We start from the raw sequence: 24,549 nt of genomic DNA on the forward strand, positions 1-24,549 counted from the left end.
ACCTGTGAATGACTCATGATTGTTTCATTTCTTGGATGAATGTTAAGACTTTCTTCCCATTTTATGCAGTTCAGTTGATATGTTGTTCATGATGATGGTCATCTCTTTATTTCCCTTGTAGTTTATTACTGCAATTTTAATACGTTTTATAATCCTGGCAAATTAATAGCACAAACACTTTCTCTCCTGCTTTGTCATTTAAAAAAATCTAAATTCTTTTAAAATTTTAGGACAATCGTAACAAAACTTGATTGTGTTGCATTATATACAGGTATGGAATATATATATATATATATATATATATATATATAATTTTTTTTTTTTTTTACATAAAATATGAAAAAGTTGAAGGTCAGTAAATTATTAGTCGTGCTTATCCATACTATACTTTTATTTACTGAAGGGTTGCAATGGTTTGCCATGCAATGTAAATCATGTTTTTATGTTCCACTGAGGTTTACGGGGATAAATCAAAAATTGCTAATTTGCACTAAAGCATTTATATGCTAGCAGAACAGAACAAGCTGTGGGTATACAAACATTCAGTATTTGTTATTCATTAAAATAAGAAAATTGATTAAGGGTCTGTATTTATTTACAATCCACCACATTTACTTAGACTGGATTTTTTGCCTCTGCCCATTATGAGTACTGAAGTATTAGCTTACCATGTCTCCAAAATTGGTAGAACTGCTAACCTTTTCCAGTATTGAAACCAAAGGCGTTGTTAGTTAAATGCATCCAGGGCACAAGTCCTGAGTCCCACAGCCAGTGTCTCTCATAAATTTCTGAAATCGTTATGAGTCAGTGAGTCAATGCTCTGCTTCGTATTATGTATTGTGGTTGGTAAATGGGCAATACCTTTTTTATTTTAGAGATACACCCAGTTAGTTACTTCAGCAACCATTTTCTCCTGCCCCCAATTCCTGTCAGAAGAACCCTGGGACCAGATCTGGAGCACACAGTAATCTTGCCGAGATGTATGTGAATCGGATCCAAACCACATACAGTGATTGGATTGGCACTTATCAAAAATTAGTCCATCAATACTGAAACACTAATTGGATTTCAATATAAAGTTCTCTTATTCAGCAAGGTGAATTAAAGCAATGGTGGCAACAGCAGGCACCCAAGGGTTTCTCTAAGGCAGGGGTCCACTACCTTTTTTTCCCCCATGAGCAACATTCATAGGTAAACAGAGTTGGGGAGCAGTAAAAGCATGAAACATGTTCCTGGGGGTGCCAAATAAGGCTGTGATTGGCCCTATGTGATCTAGTAGCCTATAGAAGGCTCTTAAAAGTAGTACACTTAATTTGTATGCAATTAAAACTATCCTCCAAGCCAGGAATTCAAAAATAAGCACCTGCTTTGAAGCTACTGGAACCCGAGCCACTGGTTGGGGATCACTGCTCTAAGGAATGCATTCAAGAATTAGGATGAAGTTACACATTGGACAAAAATGTGTACTCTACAAGCTGTATGTTAGGACAGGTTACTTGTCCTAGTAACATTTCTTAGGTGTCCAGGCCATACATGCTGTGTATAGCACACCATTGGGTACCCTTTCTAATATTGGCAGATATATTTATTTATACAGTTGACTGTCTCTATATGAATTGCACAAGAAGGTTAAAAATTAGTGCTTACTCTATATAGACATGGGGGATGTCTAAAGTAGGGGAAAGGAGTCAAGTAATTAAGAGGCAATCCTAGATAGAGCTTACTAAATAGTCCAATCTCTTTCTCTCAAATGTTTTCCTTTGAATGATCAGAGCTATACGGGTCATATCTTATCTGGATCTGCCAGGATAAAATGGTGCATCTTCTGTAGAATGTCGTGAAACATCCGTAATCTGTTGTCAAATTGTCATGAAAAGAACCAATTACCTGATTTTATTATTCCAGAGTTTTCACGGACATAATAGTTCCTATGTTTTGCTTGCCATAGAAATGCCGTAGGGGCAAATTTTAATTTCAGGATAACATAAGCTGTATGAGCTTGACATTTTACTTTCGTAATACAGCTATAAGATCCCTTATCCGAAAACCCATTATCCTGATAACTCCAAATCACGGAAAGGTTGTCTTCCAGACTCCATTTTAGCCAAATAATTCAAATTTTTAAGTGATTTCCTTTTTCTCTATAATAATAAAACTGTACCTTGTACTTGATGCAGACTAATAGATTTGACCATCATTGGAAGCAAAACCATCCTATTGGGTTTATTTAATGTTTACATGATTTTCTAGTTGACTTGGGACATGAAGATCCAAATTACATTAGATCTGTTATCCAGAAAACCCCAGGTCCCAAGCATTCGGGATAACAGGTCCCATACCTGTAATATATCCAGCTCTAATACACAAAAAAAGTAATAATGTTTCATAATGTAGAGCCTTTTTAGTTTATATGCATGAAAACACAACTGATTTTGAAAGGCCCAAGCCCCCAGAGCAAGCCAATATCAAATAGGTTTAGTTTTATTGAGAGCCCTACCAATTTACAAAAGAGGTAGTGTAAATGCTGCAGCCAAACCCTTGTTATACCACTGATACATTACATCAGTGATCCACAACCAGTGGTTTGTGAGCAACCTCGTGAACTCACCAACCCCTTGACTGTTGCTCCAAGTGGTCTCAAAATAGGTGCTTATTTTTTAACTAATTTTGAATTGGCCCAGCACTGGATGAAGTGCAATTATTTTGTGAGACATATTACTGCAGACCAGTAATTTTTTTGTAAAATAAGCTTGTGCATTGGCATCTGCAGGTGTGGCACTGCAAACATACCAAAATGATAATTCATTAGGGCAAAGGTGTAAAAGCGCAGCTGCCAACTATAAGGTTGATTTATCAAATACGGAGTTATGGAAATTAAGGATTTCTAACATTGTTAGCTAGAAATGGTTTTAATAAATTGACACACATCAAACCAGCGTCAATTTCTCAGAATGCGTTAAACTGCTTTGTACGCTATTCTCAATGGAGTGTTAGTGCTCGTTGCTGCTCAAAAGCATGAACACTATTGCTTACTCCCCCAATCTGTATCACATACATGGAGAAAAAATTTGGACAATTATTTTCTGAATTGGAATAGTTATTAATAAATAATGCCCTAAATGTAAGTACTTTATAATTTACAAGTCCTGAATACGCCAGTGTTAAAATGAACAACAGAAAACATCTGTTTTAAATATATTTAACAATTGGGAGAAGGAAGCATATACATTAAATATATTTTTTTCTCATCTTTTGCTTCGACAGCATAAAATAAAACAAAATTCATTTGACATACACAAAAACGTATTTTCTTTCATTTGACAGTGGAGTTTGTACTCCTGTTAGACTTTTCACAAGGCTATTAAACAAATTTTAGAAGACATTTAGGGTGCAGAATAATCTTACAAACACCAGAAGACTCCATTGAACTTGGCAGAGGAGGTTTGATTCCTATAAGCAGAACATTCTTTAGAAATGAACCAGTCCATAAGGCAATGGCATCTTCTGATCAGTTAAAACTGTGTGAACTGGTACATGGTTGGTGGAAGGAAATAACTATATGAAAGCAGGCAGCTTGCGGACATGGCAGATATATGATAATCCAGCTCACAACTGATCTTTCTGTGGCCACAAGACTGGTCTAATTGGGAACGTATCAGGGATTATGGATCTCACAAGCTCAGCAATGATATATGAGCTTTTTATTACTGTGGCTCCTGGGTTGGTTTGGTTGTGGGAGTGGTTGTAACGACGACAGTTGACACAGCTTTAGAAGAAGTGCCTTGCTGAAGGTGTGTCGCTGGAACAGTTTGAATACGTACCTGTCATATGGAAAAGAAAAAAAAATGAGAACCCTTTGGCAGAACCCTTTTATAACAAACTTTGGCAGGCTGTTTTCATGATCTCTTTATATACATGCAGTGTGAAGATTTTAACAGCATTTTAACTATGTTACTTAAAGGACAAGAAAAGTCTAAAATAGAATAAGGCAAGAAATTAAGTATTTTGTATACTAAACATAAGCATGAACTTACTGAATCACAAAGCCTAATCAAACAAATGATTTATGCTTTCAAAGTTGGCCACAGGGGCTGTCATCTTGTAACTTTGTTAAACATCTTTGCCTGACCCGGACCCTGCACATGCTCAGTGTGGTCTGGGCTGCTTGTCATAAACAAAGCTACTCCCCATGCTGTTCATAAGTATGATTGTTTCCCTGCCCAGCAGTTAGGGACCGTCTGACAATTCCTAGCCACAGCAGTAAATGAAGGGAGAATTTCACTGCATACAGTCAGGTTTCCTTATAAAAACGGTACACATTTTTTAATTAAAGTATATTGGAGATAGGTTTCTTTTTCATTTTCATTAAAGAAAGTAAACATGGGATTTTATTTTTTTGCCTTTCCTTGTCCTTTAAGTGACACAATCAACCCATGAACAGAGAGACACTCATTCGGAGAGGTCACCAGTAGTGATGTGCAGCTCCAGATTTTTTTGGACCTACACTGACCCTAACTCGTCCTCACCCAAAACGGCTCCTCTATTTAAAGACCGATGCCCACCCTGCACAGGTGATTCTATAAAACTGGAAGTGTTAGGTCGTGGGTGGGGAGAGAGGAAGGAACCATTGAACCAGAACCCGCCCATGACGTGAAGACTTGCAGCCGGCCCAAATTTGCCAACCCATGGTTAAACCCGCGGGTTTTGGTCCGGCCCGCACATCACTAGTCATGAACTAAGCAGATTTTTACATTTTGATTTTACATTTTTTTTTTTTTTTAACAATTCTTTTTTATTAATGCACAACTGATAAGCATTACAGTCAGATATGTAGCAGTTACATTTTTGTTGTACATATTTTAATAAAATTAACATAACTTAACAATCGTTAACCCGTTAACCTGAGTGATGTCGTCATTTACTTATACAATGCCATTGGGGAAAAAAGCATATTAAGTTTACCATTTGTTTATTAGGAAAAGATTCTGAAGGATAACCATTAGGAGTGCAAACCCAATTGTACCTTAACTGATCAGGTCCCTGGAGGGGAGCAGTGCCCCACCTAGAGCTCCAGATCTCAGGGAGCAGCTAAGTCTGGCAACATCTGTCCACAGTGCCCACACCTTGTTAAATTTCTCCAGGCAGCCCCTTCTCATAGAAGTTGTTTTATACATTGCTAGTGATTTTTCAATTACCTGCTCCCAATCTTGCATTGACGGCCCACTTCTTGATTTCCACTTCACTACAATCACCTTTCTTGCATACACAGAATAGTTATTAGATTTCTCTGTGCTCTTTTCGGTGATATTTCAGCCACCTGGTTTAATAATAATGCCTTGGTATCCATTGGTAAGGGGATCTCAGTTTTCATTCTGATCAGCTGTGTTACCTCCCTCCAGAAAGTTTGAATGATCGGACAGCCCCAAACCATATGCATAAACTCTGCTGGGGAATCTGAGCATCTGGGACATTCATCTTTTATATTTGGGTTCATTTTGTGAAGCCTATGTGGGGTAAAGTATACCCTGTGAAGGTAGTTCAGCTGTGTCATTTTATCTTTACTGCAGATGAAACCTTCAAAGGCAGCTTCCAGTATATCCTCCCAGTCCTCTGCAGTAATCTTGGGAATATCCCTTTGCCATTTATTTAACAGTTTGTTAAGAGAGACACTCCCTACCTGAGACAACTGGGCATAGAAGGATGAAAGAGGTTTACGGAGGGTCTCGTTTCTAATACTTAACTCAATACTTCTGGGAGTGGTATCTACTGATACATTTTGAAATTGGGTGTCTACCACATGTCTCGGTTGTAAGTATCTAAAAAATAAGCTGTTGGAAAGGGTATAGTTTTGTTTCAGGACCTGGAATGTCATTATCTTCCCCTCGGCCATAATGTCAGCCAAGTATTTTATATTATGTTGCGCCCATATCTGTGGGTCGGGGATAGTGCTGAGATGTTGTAATTTTGGGTTGCACCAAAGTGGAGGAAATTCCGAGCAGTGTTGTTGTGGTTTGGGGTAAAAATTGAGGACCACCTGCCATGCTTTCACCGTAGCTTTCATTAGAGGGGAGACATTTTTGGTATTTGAGTTTCCTCTATACAGTAGGTTTTTTAAACCCTCTAGCAAACCCACCAGCTGTGCCTCAATGAGTGTTGCCGCATTTGTTTGCGACGAGATAATCCAATATTTCGCCACTACCAACTGCGCTGCGAGGAAATACCAATAGAGGTTGGGAGCAGCTAGGCCCCCCTGGCAGTTGTAGGGTACTCAAGGCCACTCTTGGATGGGCCACGTTCCAAAACAATGTAGTCATAAGGTTTCTTAGCTTTGTAAAGATTGAGCTTGGAATCATTATTAGGGCTTGCCTGAACACGTATGTGAGTTTAGGTAAAATTATCATTTTAAATAAATTGATTCTGCCTAATAAAAAAAGAAAGAGGGATAAGCATCCAAGCTTCTTTTTTTCCCCTATGTACCTTAATATAGGTTGAACATTCAAATCCATGAACTGGGTAAGGTCAGCATGGATCCAGATCCCTAGGTATTTAAAGGACTCTACCCTTTGCAGGCTGTGAGTGCTTGTGGGCTTGTCAGGTGGGGGAGGGTCTATAGTGAAAATCACCAATTTAGACCAGTTAATTTTAAGTCCAGAATAGGTTGTATATGTGTTAATGATAGCTAGTGCCCCAGCCAATGCCCTGTGAGAATTGGGTAAATAAAGGAGAGTATCATCAGCATACATGGAGATAATTTCCCCCTTTTTGCCTACTCTTAGTCCCTCTACTTCCTGCAAGATCTTTATTATGCAGGCCATGGGTTCCATCGCAATTGCAAAGAGCAGGGAGGATAATGGGCAGCCTTGCCTAGTTCCCCTTCCTATTGGTATGGCTTGGTCCTGACCTTGGGCACTGGCAAGTGGTATAACACTTGCACCCATGCAATAAATTCTGGGGGTATTCCCACCCGCCTCATTGTGGCCCATACATAGTCCCACTCCACAGAATCAAAAGCCTTCTCGTTATTTAGAGAGGCTATTACACTTTCCCCCTTGTTATGTTCTACAGAGCTGTTCGTGAAGAGTCGTCTAATATTATTATCTGTCATCCGGCCAGGCATAAAACCTGTTTGGTCTGGCAAAATCACAGAGGCCATGTGGGGTGCTAATCGCATCGCTAAAACTTTGGCCAAAATTTTTGCTTCCACATTAATGAGTGATATCGGCCTGTATGAGGCGCACTCCAGAGGGTCCTAACCCGTTTTAGGAATCAGAATAATGAGTGTTTTGATTTTACAAGAAGAAATCTGGTGTTATTCCTGGGCATCATGGAGTGAACTAAACCCAAAACATTGGGTTGAGAGCACCATATCCCAACATTGCACTAGCTGGCAGAATCATGCAGTTCCTTCTCAGACCTATGCCAGTAGGTTGCAGTGACTTAAGAAACCAGTGTTGGCCAAGTTATGCTTAATACTCTTTGCTAAAAAGGCAATGAATGCTTGACAAATTTCCTGTATTATTTTCCCTAGTTTTTAGGAAGGATTTACTGTAGACTTTGGCTTGCATGAGTTTAGCTACACGCCCCTCCTTGTCTCCTCTCATAGTCTTTCTGTGGTGTTATAGTCTCCTTCCATTAAAACATCAAGATTTTTGGCCTAGCAGTAGTTTAAAATCACTGGAGGCTCACCCAGCAGAAATTAGCTAGTGATGAAAAGCTACAGGTAGAACTTAACCAAAAACCGCCCCCTATGTTTGCTCATAGCCTGTACACGGAAACACCATAAAATAAAAATGTTCTTAATGACAAACAATGAAGATATAGTAGTTATAGCTAAGCCTGTGTTGCTTACCTGTGTGGCCTGACCCTGCTGCTGCAGCTGTTGGAGTTGTTGTGCAGTCAAGAAGCTCACAGGCTTGTTACCCGCTATCAGTTTTGTACCAGCTGGCATAGTTGTTAATATTATGTTGCGGCCCAATCCACTTATACTAAAAAAAAAAAAAAAAAAAATATATATAATTAACAAAGCATTTAAATGCAACCGTCACATTTTCTCTACTTTGGATGACAGAACACATCCTAGCGGTTGTCTAAAAATATGTGGAACTGTTCCTTCCTGTTATCAATACCACTTACCAGAGGTCAGAGTGCAAAAGTTTGCAGTATTGGGATCAGACTGCTCATTAATTTTACTCCCTTGTCCCTTACCTTACTTTTTTCACTATAGGTTCCATAGTGGTTCTCCTTTGGTCAAATGGGAAGCTTGAAACTGAAGTGTAGTTCGCATAATCAAGATCTAACAATGGAATACTGTTCACTGTCATCAATGTTGCCCGAGTGAACTGATGTTTCTAGACCTCTTTGGTATACCACAGGCAGAATGACTGGTAGGCTAACTATGTTGGTATGGTGCTGCTTTGATGTCTGGCAAGAGTTGTTCATGCACATTTTATTGGAATCCTTCTCTCTTTTTTGCTCTAAGGATGTCCATACAAGAAGCCAAGATTGTAAAAGGTAATAAAGTCACTGAACATCTTGTTACTTACCTATAGGTCTACACCTGTGCTTAGTTTGGGAAGTGTTTACTAACTGCAGACAAGAAAAAATACTTTGCAATGATGGATCTGTTTTCCAAATCATGCTATGAATAATAGTCCAGAGTATGCTATGAATGATAGTCCTGAGCAAGCTATGAATGATATTTGAATACTATACAGAATTTATATACAGAAACGTGTTTTAATAACCAGTTTATAGACATGGCTAGTTCCCCATTTAATATTTGCTAAAATGCAACTTTATGATAATTTTACTAGTAACTTGGATAATGTCAATGCGTCTAAACACAAAAAGGGTTATAATAGTAACCGAACCTTAAAGGGATACTATCATGGAAAAAAAAGTTTTTTCAAAATGAATCCGTTAATAGTGCTCCAGCAGAATTCTGCACTGAAATCCTTTCAAAAGAGCAAAACAGATTTTTTTATATTCAATTTTGAAATCTGACATGGGGCTAGACATATTGTCAATATCCCAGCTGCCCCAATCATGTGACTTGTGCTCTGATAAACTTCAATCACTCTTTACTGCTGTACTGCAAGTTGGAGTGACATCACCCCCTCCCCCCCCAGCAGCCAAACAAAAGAACAATGGGAAGGTAACCAGATAACAGTTCCCTAACACAAGATAACAACTGCCTGGTAGATCTAAGAACAGCACTCAATAGTAAAAACCCATGTCCCACTGAGACACATTGAGAAGGAAAAACAGCAGCCTGCCAGAAAGCATTTCTCTCCTAAAGTGCAGGCACAAGTCACATGACATGGGGCAGCTGGGAAATTGACAAAATGTCTAGACCCATGTCAGATTTCAAAATTGAATATAAAAAAAAATCAGCTTGCTCTTTTGAGAAATGGATTTCAGTGCAGAAGTCTGCTGGAGTAAAAACATGTTTTCTGATGACAGAATCCCTTTAAGTATCTTAGCTGCATTAGATAATACTTACTTTGCTCCCAAGTTTCCTTTGATGATAGGTGTAGTTACAACACTCTTTCCTTTCATGGGCTGACTGAGCACAGACAAGGGTACAGTGATACGTGCTGGTAGTTTACCCTGCAGGCGGAAAATATACACATATAAACTGTATATTAGAACATAAAGTTATTTATGATTTTAAAAGACAGTTCACCTGTTCATATTCATATTCGCAAATCGGAAAGAGTCTCCTCAGGACCCCCTTCTCACAAATACAACTGGATTGAATAAGCGGATGACTCATATGAACTAATTTGTTCTATTTTTTTAGCTTAATGTGAATCAGTGATTTTAGAAGGTCCACTAAGAGTGAAATTGATGGACAGTTTTTTTTTTTCCAACCCAGATTAGCTAGTAACTAAATGGGCTACGTACTGATGCAGCGTAAGATAGTAAGGAACAACGTTAGAAAGGTCAACATCCATTAAATAAAGCACCATTTGAACAACCTTGCATGAAGTCTATAGGTTGTACAGGGCATAGTGCCAGCTTATGGTAAGACATGCAATTTCCACACTGGGCTGAACTTCAGATTTTTTCGTTTAGGCAGTTAACTATGGTATGTGTTGAATAGGTTTTATGCTTTAAGTTAAAATATATCTAGTTCAATATTTTACACTAAGCAAAGCAGACCAGTGAAAACGGAAACTACCTTTCAGATTTGATCTCACATCTTTGGTTACATTTGTTTCAATTCACTAGTTAAACTGCCTGTGTAATGAACTTCGCCTTATCTGTTAGCCTGAGAAAAAAGCAGCAATTCGAGTAAAAAAAAGGTGTTCTCTCCCTGGGTAAGAGCAGTTAAAGCAATGGCACATGGGCCATTTCATAATCTGCCACAGATCTGTGTTGTCGCAAGCAACACATGTCCCTAGTTTCCTTGCACTGGGAGTAATGTGTGGCAATACATACAAACCTCCTGATTTGTTGCATCTGATTTAAAGGTAGTCCATAGTTGCCTTACAAGGAAACTTTGAGCTACTTTGTGGTGCATATGTTTTCCCACCAGCAATTCACATTACTGCTGGTGGGAATGAAGTGGGGGGGAACTTCTGTCCTTGGTCGTTGGCGCAGATTTGCCATGGGACACAATAACATCCTAAGTGTTCCCTTTGAGCACTGTAAGATGAGAAATTATGAAACATAGCTAATTGTTCTGTATTATATACAATGTAATGTAAGAACACAGCTTTAAAAGTGAAATACAAACAGTACAGCAAAAATAAGAGTTTTCTCATTGTGGAGCCTGTAACCAAACTCAATTATTTACTATGTACACACCTGCTGAGTTGTAGTAACAGGAATCTGTCTCACTGTAGCAGCTCCAGTTCCCACAACAATGCCGGAAGGTGCAGCTTTTACCGCTGTGTTGCTCACTGTTGGAAGGCTGATATTTGAGACTGAATGAACAGGGTTCACAACAGTTGAAGAAGGAAGGGTAACTGGTTTTGCGGAGACTGTAATACTCTGTGTTGCAGATGCCTTAGGAGGCACAACCCCAAGTCCTTGCACTATCCGTATTGTTGTTGCTGGTTTACTTTCACCAGTCGTCACTACTTTGCCTTTTTGCTCAGCAACAGATATTCCAAGAGCTGGCATCAGTCTGAAACTAGAAGTGCTTGTTTCTGCAGGTTTAATCTCAGGTGTAATCTTGATAGGAGGTGGAGCAGGTGGAGAAGGTGACGACGGGTTGGATGTCACATGTAAGAGACCCTTTCCTGAGGTGCTTACAACAGGTGCAGCAGAAAAAAGTTCTTGTGACAATTTGACAGCAGTGACTTGAGATTTAGCAAGTGTTGCCATCATATCAGGTGTGATACGCAAAATTGTCTGGCCCTTGGCATCTGTGGTGATAGAAGAAGGTGGAAGACGTAGGACATCCTTACCCTGAATGCGAAAATTGGTAGAAGAGAGTGGGAGGCTTGAGGAAGGCTGTGCTTTCACTCCAAGCTGCCCAGATAGTGCCACCTAATGATGAAAAAGGACAATTAAAAAAAGAATCACAAAATGTTCCTAAAGAATTGGTGGACATCCTTTTGATGACATCAGAGCACTGAGTGCATTTGTACCCAGTTTGCTTTGAAGTACAATATATATCACTCAATGACAGCAGAGAGGAAAGGATAATAAAGAGAAAATGGAAAGTTAAATGGTTTTTGGCACATTTAAAGTTAGCTGGCTTTTGACACTGTCACACAAACTACAAGAACATTATACATATGTTTTATTCTTGAGCCTTCTGAACAGTTAGATACCAAATATGTTTAGCTTTGCAGGTATAGGATCTGTTATCTGGATTGTTTGGAACCTGGGGTTTTTAAAGGATATTTCCAAAATTTGGATCACCATACCATAAAGTTTGCTAAAGATCATGTATACATTAAACTCAACAGAATTGTTTGGCCACCAAAATGGATTCTTGCAGCTTAGTTCATGCAGTTTAAGATCATGTAAAAAATACTTGAAATAGCACAAGAGTACATATTACATATTTTGGGCAAACTTAATTTTTTAACAATTATTTTTAAAAAAAAAATTGCTAGCACTCTGTAGTGTTGACCAGCTTCTATAAGCACCCTTGTGCCAGTGCTCGATCTAACCTACGTTCTGGAGTTGATCAGATGATGGAAACAATAAAAAACATAATTTTTATGTTTTGTGTACAAATTGTAGGCAAATATTGCTTCTAGTTGTCGTTCAGCCTTTAGAACAAGAAACTACAGGTGTAGGTTCACTGGCTGGGCTTAAAAGCTCCCTGCTTTCTAACTAGAGTTCCTTAGTTAAGGGCAACTGCAACATGGTCTTACTACTTACAACATGGTCTTATTACTGTGTCACACTGTTTGTTGGAGGGCTAATGATTTCAAATACACTACAGATACCAGTGTAGAACTCGCGTAAAATGAGAGGCATTGACGTGGTACGCAAGCTTACAGTTAGGTCCATAAATATTTGGATAAAAACAACTTTTTTTCTAATTTTGGCTCTGTACATTACCACAATGAATGTTAAATAAAACAACTCAGGCGCAGTTGAACTGCAGTGGTACGCAAGCTTACAGTTAGGTCCATAAATATTTGGATAAAAACAACTTTTTTTCTAATTTTGGCTCTGTACATTACCACAATGAATGTTAAATAAAACAACTCAGGCGCAGTTGAACTGCAGACTTTCAGCTTTAATTCAGCGGGTTGAACAAAAAGATTGCTTAAAAACATGAGGAACTAAAGCCTTTTTTTAACACAATCACTTAATTTCAGGGACCATTGACTCAAAGGTTATTTCATGGGCAGGTGTGGGCAATTCCTTTGTTATGTCATTATCAATTAAGCAGATAAAAGCCCTGGAGTTGATTTGAGGGGGGGGGGTGCTTGTATGTGGAAGATTTTGCTGTGAACAGACAACATGCGGTCAAAGGAGCTCTCCATGCAGGTGAAACAAGCCATCCTTAAGCTGCAAAAACAGAAAAAACCCAATCCGAGAAATTGCTACAGAAATCTACAGTTTGGTACATCCGGAGAAAGGAAGAAAGCACTGGTGAACTCAGCAACGCAAAAAGACCTGGACGTCAACGGAAGACAACAGTGGTGGATGATCGCATAATCATTTCCATGGTGAAATGATTATGCGATCATCCCTTCACAACAGCCAAACAAGTGAACAACACTCTTCAGGAGGTAGGCGTATCGATATCCAAGTCTACCATAAAGAGAAGACTGCATGAAAGTAAATAGAGAGGGTGCACTGCAAGGTGCAAGCCACTAATAAGCATCAAGAACAGAAAGGCTAGATTGAACTTTGCTAAAAGAAAAAAACATCTAAAAAAGCCAGCACTGTTCTGGAAAAACATTTTTCGGACAGATGAAACCAAGATCAACCTCTACCAGAATGATGACAAGAAAAAAGTATGGAGATGGCGTGGAACAGCTCATGATCCAAAACAAACCACATCATCTATAAAACTTGGCAGAGGCAGTGTGATGGCTTGGGCGTGCATGGCTGCCAGTGGCACTGGGACACTAGTGTTTATCCATGATGTGACACAGGACAGAAGCAGCTGAATGAATTCTGAGGTGTTCAGAGACATACTGTCTGCTCAAATCCAGCTAAATGCAGTCAAATTGATTGGAAGGTGTTTCATAATACAGATGGACAATGACCCAAAACATACAGCCAAAGTAACCCAGGAGTTTATTAAAGCAAAGAAGTGGAATATTCTTAAATGGCCAAGTCAGTCACCTGATCTGAACCCAATTGAGCTGCATTTCACTTGTTGATACTAAACTTAAACAGAAAGGCCAACAAACAAACAGCAACTGAAAGCCGCTGCAGTAAAGGCCTGGCAGAGCATTAAAAAGGAGAAAACCCAGAATCTGGTGATGTCAATGAGTTCAAGACTTCAGGCTGTCATTGGCAGCAAAGGGTTTTCAACCAAGTATTAGAAATAAACATTTTATTTTCAGTTTTTTAATTTGTCCAGTTACTTTTGAGCCCCTGAAATGAAGTGATTGTGTTAAAAAAAGGCTTTAGTTCCTTACATTTTTATGCAATCTTTTTGTTCAACCCACTGAATTAAAGATGAAAGACTGCATCAACTGCATCTGAGTTGTTTCATTTAAAATTCATTGTGGTAATGTACAAAACCGAAAAGTTGTCTGTCAAAATATATATGGACCTACTGCACATATTTTGGTCAAACTTTGGTACAAAAACCTCGTTTTTTTAACAATTATTTTAAAAAAAAAGCCAACCGTGCACCGACAATCAAGCTCCTTTGTTTTGTGTACCAATAATGGCTTTTTAGCGATACTGGCAGCTGGTCAACTCAAAAATATGGGTTAGATAATCACCGGCAGAAGGTTACATCTAGTGTGAGTTCTAGCGATTTCATTTTGTGTTTCAAGTATAAGGTACTGTTTCATTATTACAGAGAAATTAGATTTAGAAAAAATTAGAAAAAATGGAACTGGCCTTGCCGTAATTTGGATTTTTATGGGGAACAGGTTTCCAGATAACAGATCCCAATCAAATAACAGTAATTATGCAACAGCCATGCTAATCACAATGGGGACACACTTCTTAGTGCAACAAACCTCAATTTGCAATTGACAAATTTACACAAACTGAATTTTTCCCTTTTCTTAAATTTAATTTAAGTTCTGTGTGTGTTTTTTTACTCCCTGGTGAGCGAAAAAGCGGATGAAAACTCAAGTAATATCCAGGGAGAGTCCTCTGCACCAATCCATAAAAACTATTTGTTGTTCTTTGAGTCAGGAAGAAAATGTAAAGTCACAACACAAGACAGTTTAGTAATTAATTCAGATTCTCATTACACAGTAGCTCAGAACTTGGCATTCATAATCAGCTCATGAGAATCAGCTTCTGATATGTGAACCTTTATCAACAGCTGCCTACATCACACTGAGCATGGGCAGTGTCAATGACACTCCTAACAAAATCCAAGACGGTGAGCCCTCTGATCATTACTGTTATACAGATTCTGATATTTAGTGCAGATTCTGTTATTTAGTGCAGTTTGGTTTAGCATTTTACCCATATTTGCAGATTTATGCACATTACAGTAAACCATATGTAGCAATTAAAAAGAGAAGTTTATTTTACATAACAAGAATGTTTGTCTTACTTGTAAAATCCTTTCCTCCCTTCATTAAAAGTGGGACACAGGCACTGAAGAGTTAACGCCACCTTCCGGAAGGAAAATACACTAAAGGTAGAAGAACTTGACAACACTCCCTGGGGGCAGGCTGCCTCTCCCAATGGCTGGAACAATCCAGAACATACTAAATAAATTTTAAGTATAACAAGAACTGGAGGAACTATGACCAAGGGGCCAAAAATGAAGAAAACTATGGCTTGGATGCCGTTGTACACCCAGCCTTAATAGGCGAAAACCCCCCCAAGGGGAGCAGCAAGGAGGATGGAGACTCCAACCGGGTAGGCCCAAGGAAGGTTAGTACAGGAGTCATGCCATGTTGGCTGTGTTGAAAAGACGAGGAGGGAGCACGTGGTCTGACCACCAGGAGATGCAAGACTGCCATATACGATAGTAGATCTGGCTTAGAAAATCTGGTTTCTCTGGCAGTGGCTGGGCCCCTGGACTGAGACAGAAAGTGTGGAAGCTTGGAGTTGGTTCTGGAGGCCATGAGGTTAACTTCCGTGGTCCCCCAGAGGGAGACCAGCATCTGGAAGACTTCGGGTGGAGAGCTCACTCCCCTTGATCCAGGGTGTGTCTGCTGAGAAAGTCCACCGTCTAATTGTCCATGCCAGGGATATGGATTTCCAAGATTGCGGGCACATTCTCCTTTGCCCAGGCCAGTATGCTGCGGGTGCCCTTTTGATGATTGATGTATGCCAGCACAGGGGCATTGTCTGTCTGGATCCTGATGGGCTTGCCCTTGAGAATGTCTGCCCGGTGAAGGAGAGCCATGGCTCATAGCTCTAACACGTTTATGGGAAGTGATGACTCCTGAAGTAGACACCTGCTTGAGCCGTCTGGTCCTGGCAGATCGCGCCCCAACCACGAAGAGGTAAGGGTGATCCAGCTGTGCGAGGTGAAGGGCTTGACCTGTGAGAGACGGGCTTGGTTGCATGAAGTTGATTATTCAGCAGTGAGATTGCAAGGTCTGGATCACCAGATTGAGGTCCAAATGATTCTGGGAGACAGAAGGAGCCCTGACAAGCAGGTCATCCAGATAGGGAGTGATATAGGGAGCTAGCACCTTGGAGCTCAGAGTGACTGGCGCAAAAACAGGTGCATGCAAGAAAACAGACCTATGGGTGGTAGCTGGATTCTTGGAAGATGCTTGTGCTGAGAGTAACCTGGGGCCCTCCCTGGAAGGGTCTGCCAAGGTGGAATCCCCTTTTTTTGGGGGGGGGAGCAAGGGCCAAAGGGCTTAGAAGGGCTGAACGTGGTGCCAAAAAGGTAGGTAGTGGGGTGGGGAAGGAGTTGTGCTACGCTAGTCAGGAGCCAGTTCGATGGAGAGTGCACACCTGTAGAGGGGGTAAGGCAATGTGCACATCCACTGTCCTGATCTGGACAGCAACTGCAGAATGCCTATCCCCCTATCAGCACCAAAGAAGTGGAGGCCCCGCGATCCGACACTGAATTTTGCTGGGGCAGGAAGACTGGCTAACTGCAAATAACAGCCCGCAGCAGCTTCAGGGGCCCAGACCGTGAGGACCCCTGGTACCCTGCTCCGTTGACCCCGAAGGGTCGGGGTCGAAAGGGACTGAGCCTAAACTCCTGCCCTTCTGTATTGCTCCCCGATTGTCTGGGGGATGAATCTAAATTCCTGCCCCAGAAAAAAACTGTAGAGGAAAAGAAATAAGCAAAATAAAAATAAAATGTAAAATTGAAATAAAAATCCCTTAAGGGGAGTTGTGTTCTCCTCCCATAACAACACTAAAAGAACTTGGTAGTTCCAGCCTCCCCAGTGGTGTGTAGGCCATCAAGAGAGGCAGCTGTCAAGTTCTTCTACTTTTAGAGTCCTTTCCTCCTGGAAGGTGGTGTTAACCCTTCACTCCTGTATCCCCCCAAAATGAAAGAAAAACTACATAATGCTTCTGCGATGATCTACTATTTGATCTACTGACTTTACAACAGCAACAGACATTCTATAGCCTGTTACATGAACAGTAGGAACAAAAATTATCTTCTCTGGAATGTATCCACATTAAACAAGATGTCAAGATTTCCTGGCACAGCCTAGCTAAATGTGCAGTGAAATATTTATCGCCACTATGTCATAAAATATATCAAAGAAAATACTTTAAAATAAATAATTATTCCTGCTTATCAGTATCAATAGAATTACTGTGCCAACTATAAATACCTGTTTGATGATACTTTGTCCAGTAATGCTCTGAAGTATTGCTGAACCTGAGCCACCTGAAGAACTAACCACTGGCTTTGATGCTAATCCAGCAGAAGAATTTAATGCTGTAACTGTGACACCTCCGTGAGTAGTTGCTGATAACCCAGGACGAGAAGCACCAATAGTGACCTGGTTTTTCACTGGCACTGTTACCACCTGAGTCTAAGCAAATGATAAAGAGAATTTTAAAAAAATCAACAACACAGTATAAATAAACATAGACATTGAATTGCTTGCCATTTTACCTGAGCCAGTGCCTTGGTGGCTGTTGTTGTGACTGGCAATTTGATGTGTGAAACCACTGGTGAAAGGGGCTGAGTTACTACTGCAGTTGGCTGTGTGGTAGGGACACCAGTAGAAGCTGTCACTATTCTCACTTGAGGAACGCCTGAAGATGAGGATATAGTGGCTGTCCTCCCTGATGTCTGAGTGACAGAAGTTGATTGGCTGGTCACAGCTGAAGACAGCAAGGTGCTAAGCTGTGGCATTGTTGGAGAGGATACCAGGAGAACACTAAAAAAACATGAAGACAGTTAAGAATTTTAGATATTTATTTGAATAGAAAACAAATCAGACCGCACTCACATTTCTGCCCAAATTTTTGATATTGGGTGCGCGTCCAGTAGCCCATTCACATTGGCTGCTCCAGAGTATACAAATTCCATCCAATGGACAGCACTCCTTTTTCCATAAAACCGTCTTTATTTTTCTTAGCACAGCAACATGCAACGTTTCGAGTGGCACTCCACTCTTTATCAAGCATAAATCACAATGTTAACACCTGGACTTAAATACCCTGGGGCACAGTGCCCCCTGGTGTCATCACACATTATAGCAAACATATGTCGACATCATAATTGTTACAAAAAATATATATCTCTTCAATCATAGTTACAAAGTATCAATAAACATGTATATATAATTTCCTGTTCTATTGCAGATTCATTTATCTTAGTTGAAAATAGACCAACTTATCTGTAGCATGTCCAATACAGATTGCAACCCAACCAGGGTAAGGAAATTTAAAATGTCCACATAACGACCTATAAAAATAAAATCAACTTCAGGTTAAAATCATTTCAATAAAAATGGATGTAGGTCATATTCATGGTTCAGACCGTTAGGGGCTAGTGTACCCAACCTTCTGATCCACTGAGCCTCCCTTTGTAATAATTCTTTATCACGGTCTCCCCACGTCTCTTTCTTGAGACTGTATCTAATATTTGAAATCGCAGTTGACTTATAGTGTGACCACTTTCATTAAAGTGCTTAGCTAATGGCTGGTTCAATCCATTTCTAATTGCAGATTTGTGTTCAGTTAGCCTATCACGTATACAACGAATGGTTTTACCCACGTAAATTTTCCCACAGGGGCACTTAATACCGTACACCACATACGTGGATGCACAGGTAAAGAAACCCCTAATGGGAATACGTGTACCTCTCAGTGGATGGTAAATCCATTCTCCCTTTAGGACATTATTACAATGGCTGCAACCACAACATGGGAACGTCCCATTTTTTCTTGGTGCCAGTAAAGTCTGTGTATGTTTTATAGAAGGGCCCAAATCTGCTTTAACCAATTGTGTCCCTATTGTTTCAGCCCTTGTATAAGACATCACTGGTGGGGATTTAAAGGTATCTTTATTAGGGAAATTCCTAGTTAGTAAACTCCAATCCTTACGTATGATCTTCGAAATTTCTCCACTCAACATATTGTACTGATTAACAAATGGAATCCTTTTAAAGTTCTGCCTACTCTTAATGCTTTTTTCTCTTTTTCCTCTTACACTTATTGGAAGTCGCTCACCAGGATTATTTAGTAATTCTTGACCTTCCTGATCACCACATCCTTTTTCTATAACTTTGGAGGGATATCCTCTAGCTTTAAACCTTTCCTTCATCTCCACTACCCTCTCTAATTGCTGTTCTTCATTTTTAACTATTCTTTTTACACGTAGTATCTGAGATTTAGGAAGGGATTTTTTCACATGCGGGGGATGAAAGGAATCATATCTTAATAGCGTGTTCTTGTCTGTTTGTTTTACATATAAGTCTGTGTCCAGACCTCCCTGTGGAGTAGTTTTAACCAATACATCTAAAAAGGGGATACTGACTAAATCACTGTGTGTAGTAAATTTAATTGTAGGAGTGCATCCATTAAGTTCCTCAACAAAATCTATAAGGTCCGAATGTCGTCCCGTCCATATAGTGAAAATATCGTCTATGTAGCGATACCAGCATTTACAATGCTGCTGAAATTTTTGGTTGGTATAAACAAAATAGTTTTCAAAAACATCCATAAATAAATTCGCATAGGACGGGGCGACATTCGAACCCATAGCCGTACCCCTAATCTGCAGGAAGAAATCATCCTGGAACATAAAATAATTCCTACCAAGTACTATCTGTAACAATGTAAGCAGGAACTTTTTTTGGGCCCCATCAAGTGTATCATCTCTATCCAGATGATGTCTGATCGCCTCCACACCCCCATCATGTGGGATGGAGGTGTAGAGGCTCTCGACATCCAAAGCGACCAAGATGGCGTCAACAGGAAGATCAATGATCAGGTCAATTTTATTTAGAAAGTCCCCGGTGTCTCTAATATATGACCTTGTGTTGAATACATACTCCCTAAGTACTCTATCCAAAAATTTAGCAAGAGGACAAAACACAGAATTAACCCCAGCCACAATTGGCCTACCTGGGGGTTTGTCCAAGCTTTTATGAATTTTAGGGAGTATGTACAACACAGGTGTGATTGGATTTGTTTGTATCAAATATATTGCCAATTTATTATCAATGATCTCCAGTTGTCTGGCCTGTTCCACACATTCTTTAATCGCCTTCTGGATACTAAAGAGGGGGTTGGTGGTTAACCTTTGGTATGTGCTAGTATCATTCAGCATCTCTAGTATTGTATTGACATAAAATTTTTTATCCATGACAACCACCGCTCCCCCCTTGTCTGCTGGTTTAATTACAATATCTTTACGATTTCGTAAAGATGAGAGTGCCAATCTTTCATCTTTAGAAATATTTTCTTTCGGTAAACCAATTTCACTTTTTTTAAATTTTTCTTCAAGTACAATCATTTCATCTTTTACCCCCTGTATATAAGTTTCTACTACATGATTAGTTTTAGCAGGCATATATGTACTTGTATTATATAATCGCCAGTCCTGTAAATAAAAGGTATTACTATAATCATTTATTTTTATATCCCTAGTATCGTCAATATCATTCAATTCAGCAGATAATCGTATCCTTCTAAAGAAAGCTTCCAAATTTATGTCAATCTGAAAAAAATCTGGATAAGTGGTTATAGCAAAGCCCAGTCCCTTAGATAGTACCTTAATCTCAGTGTCCATAAGCTGTACTGAGGAAATATTCACCACCGCATTTTCCTCCTGCGGTATGGATGTCGTTTTTTGTCGGTGCTTTTTGCCTCCCCTCCTTCGTTTGCTCGGTCTGAGCCAATGCTTTCTTGCGAGCCATATAAAAAAGAAGAAGACGCCGAGGAGGAATTGGATAGTTCCAGGTCAGCGCGCTGTTCGTGGCGTGTCCCCGCTGTCTGGGGTCCCGGTCTCCAGTTAGGATCGTGTTGGTTCCTCCTCCGCTCACCAGTTTGTGGGATCCACCTGTACACGCGATTCTCCGTGTAGTCTGCCTCATCGCGGAGGAATTTCCCCCGTTTCCGTGACTCCAGCTTGAGTCGGAAGAGGCGCAGACTTTCGTCGAGTTTGGACTGTGCAGTCTGAAACTGCTCCGCCGCAATCGTAGCTTTCACTTTGCGTTCCGCTTCCTCTGCTCTCAATGCTCGAACAGCGCGCTGACCTGGAACTATCCAATTCCTCCTCGGCGTCTTCTTCTTTTTTATATGGCTCGCAAGAAAGCATTGGCTCAGACTGAGCAAACGAAGGAGGGGAGGCAAAAAGCACCGACAAAAAACGACATCCATACCGCAGGAGGAAAATGCGGTGGTGAATATTTCCTCAGTACAGCTTATGGACACTGAGATTAAGGTACTATCTAAGGGACTGGGCTTTGCTATAACCACTTATCCAGATTTTTTTCAGATTGACATAAATTTGGAAGCTTTCTTTAGAAGGATACGATTATCTGCTGAATTGAATGATACTGACGATACTAGGGATATAAAAATAAATGATTATAGTAATACCTTTTATTTACAGGACTGGCGATTATATAATACAAGTACATATATGCCTGCTAAAACTAATCATGTAGTAGAAACTTATATACAGGGGGTAAAAGATGAAATGATTGTACTTGAAGAAAAATTTAAAAAAAGTGAAATTGGTTTACCGAAAGAAAATATTTCTAAAGATGAAAGATTGGCACTCTCATCTTTACGAAATCGTAAAGATATTGTAATTAAACCAGCAGACAAGGGGGGAGCGGTGGTTGTCATGGATAAAAAATTTTATGTCAATACAATACTAGAGATGCTGAATGATACTAGCACATACCAAAGGTTAACCACCAACCCCCTCTTTAGTATCCAGAAGGCGATTAAAGAATGTGTGGAACAGGCCAGACAACTGGAGATCATTGATAATAAATTGGCAATATATTTGATACAAACAAATCCAATCACACCTGTGTTGTACATACTCCCTAAAATTCATAAAAGCTTGGACAAACCCCCAGGTAGGCCAATTGTGGCTGGGGTTAATTCTGTGTTTTGTCCTCTTGCTAAATTTTTGGATAGAGTACTTAGGGAGTATGTATTCAACACAAGGTCATATATTAGAGACACCGGGGACTTTCTAAATAAAATTGACCTGATCATTGATCTTCCTGTTGACGCCATCTTGGTCGCTTTGGATGTCGAGAGCCTCTACACCTCCATCCCACATGATGGGGGTGTGGAGGCGATCAGACATCATCTGGATAGAGATGATACACTTGATGGGGCCCAAAAAAAGTTCCTGCTTACATTGTTACAGATAGTACTTGGTAGGAATTATTTTATGTTCCAGGATGATTTCTTCCTGCAGATTAGGGGTACGGCTATGGGTTCGAATGTCGCCCCGTCCTATGCGAATTTATTTATGGATGTTTTTGAAAACTATTTTGTTTATACCAACCAAAAATTTCAGCAGCATTGTAAATGCTGGTATCGCTACATAGACGATATTTTCACTATATGGACGGGACGACATTCGGACCTTATAGATTTTGTTGAGGAACTTAATGGATGCACTCCTACAATTAAATTTACTACACACAGTGATTTAGTCAGTATCCCCTTTTTAGATGTATTGGTTAAAACTACTCCACAGGGAGGTCTGGACACAGACTTATATGTAAAACAAACAGACAAGAACACGCTATTAAGATATGATTCCTTTCATCCCCCGCATGTGAAAAAATCCCTTCCTAAATCTCAGATACTACGTGTAAAAAGAATAGTTAAAAATGAAGAACAGCAATTAGAGAGGGTAGTGGAGATGAAGGAAAGGTTTAAAGCTAGAGGATATCCCTCCAAAGTTATAGAAAAAGGATGTGGTGATCAGGAAGGTCAAGAATTACTAAATAATCCTGGTGAGCGACTTCCAATAAGTGTAAGAGGAAAAAGAGAAAAAAGCATTAAGAGTAGGCAGAACTTTAAAAGGATTCCATTTGTTAATCAGTACAATATGTTGAGTGGAGAAATTTCGAAGATCATACGTAAGGATTGGAGTTTACTAACTAGGAATTTCCCTAATAAAGATACCTTTAAATCCCCACCAGTGATGTCTTATACAAGGGCTGAAACAATAGGGACACAATTGGTTAAAGCAGATTTGGGCCCTTCTATAAAACATACACAGACTTTACTGGCACCAAGAAAAAATGGGACGTTCCCATGTTGTGGTTGCAGCCATTGTAATAATGTCCTAAAGGGAGAATGGATTTACCATCCACTGAGAGGTACACGTATTCCCATTAGGGGTTTCTTTACCTGTGCATCCACGTATGTGGTGTACGGTATTAAGTGCCCCTGTGGGAAAATTTACGTGGGTAAAACCATTCGTTGTATACGTGATAGGCTAACTGAACACAAATCTGCAATTAGAAATGGATTGAACCAGCCATTAGCTAAGCACTTTAATGAAAGTGGTCACACTATAAGTCAACTGCGATTTCAAATATTAGATACAGTCTCAAGAAAGAGACGTGGGGAGACCGTGATAAAGAATTATTACAAAGGGAGGCTCAGTGGATCAGAAGGTTGGGTACACTAGCCCCTAACGGTCTGAACCATGAATATGACCTACATCCATTTTTATTGAAATGATTTTAACCTGAAGTTGATTTTATTTTTATAGGTCGTTATGTGGACATTTTAAATTTCCTTACCCTGGTTGGGTTGCAATCTGTATTGGACATGCTACAGATAAGTTGGTCTATTTTCAACTAAGATAAATGAATCTGCAATAGAACAGGAAATTATATATACATGTTTATTGATACTTTGTAACTATGATTGAAGAGATATATATTTTTTGTAACAATTATGATGTCGACATATGTTTGCTATAATGTGTGATGACACCAGGGGGCACTGTGCCCCAGGGTATTTAAGTCCAGGTGTTAACATTGTGATTTATGCTTGATAAAGAGTGGAGTGCCACTCGAAACGTTGCATGTTGCTGTGCTAAGAAAAATAAAGACGGTTTTATGGAAAAAGGAGTGCTGTCCATTGGATGGCATTAGATATTTATTTGAAACAGGCATTGCATACTTTTCACAAAGAACCAAGCAAGCTTTCTGTTTGGCATAAAACAGGCTATGGACAAGTTGTGTATGTGCCATTGATTGCTTTAATAAGTTATTTGTGTAATATAGGGATGCACCAAATCCACTATTTGGGATTCCGCCAAATCCCCAAATCCTTCATGAAAGATTTGGCCAAATACTGAACCAAATCCTTATTTGCATATGCAAATTAGGGTCGGGAAAGGAAAAAGTGCAAAGCATTGTTTACTTCCTTGTTTTGTGACAAAAAGTTATGTGATCTCCCTTCCCGCCCCTAAATTTGCATATGCAATTTTGGATTTGGTTTGGTCAGGCATGAGGATTCGGCCGAATCCTGGCCAAATCCTGGATT

At 39.7% G+C, this 24,549-nt stretch overlaps 1 protein-coding gene across 4 annotated transcripts in view; it reads right to left on the reverse strand.

Moving 5' to 3' along the window:
• Positions 1-3,161: 3,161 nt before the first annotated feature.
• Positions 3,162-24,549, reverse strand: part of nfrkb.L (nuclear factor related to kappaB binding protein L homeolog) — a 44,257-nt gene continuing 22,869 nt past the window's right edge. For all 4 annotated transcript variants that reach the window (XM_041569182.1, XM_041569180.1, XM_041569181.1 and 1 more), the window contains exons 21-26: positions 17,672-17,939; positions 17,385-17,588; positions 10,813-11,499; positions 9,503-9,609; positions 7,850-7,985; positions 3,162-3,821 (exon numbers count right to left, since the gene is read on the reverse strand). In XM_041569182.1, the coding sequence (XP_041425116.1) occupies positions 3,705-3,821; positions 7,850-7,985; positions 9,503-9,609; positions 10,813-11,499; positions 17,385-17,588; positions 17,672-17,939 (1,519 nt within the window). In that variant the 3' untranslated portion in view covers positions 3,162-3,704. The remainder of the gene's footprint in view (positions 3,822-7,849; positions 7,986-9,502; positions 9,610-10,812; positions 11,500-17,384; positions 17,589-17,671; positions 17,940-24,549) is intronic.

Source organism: Xenopus laevis, chromosome 7L (genome assembly GCF_017654675.1).
Source record: "Xenopus laevis strain J_2021 chromosome 7L, Xenopus_laevis_v10.1, whole genome shotgun sequence".
NCBI lineage: Eukaryota > Metazoa > Chordata > Amphibia > Anura > Pipidae > Xenopus > Xenopus laevis.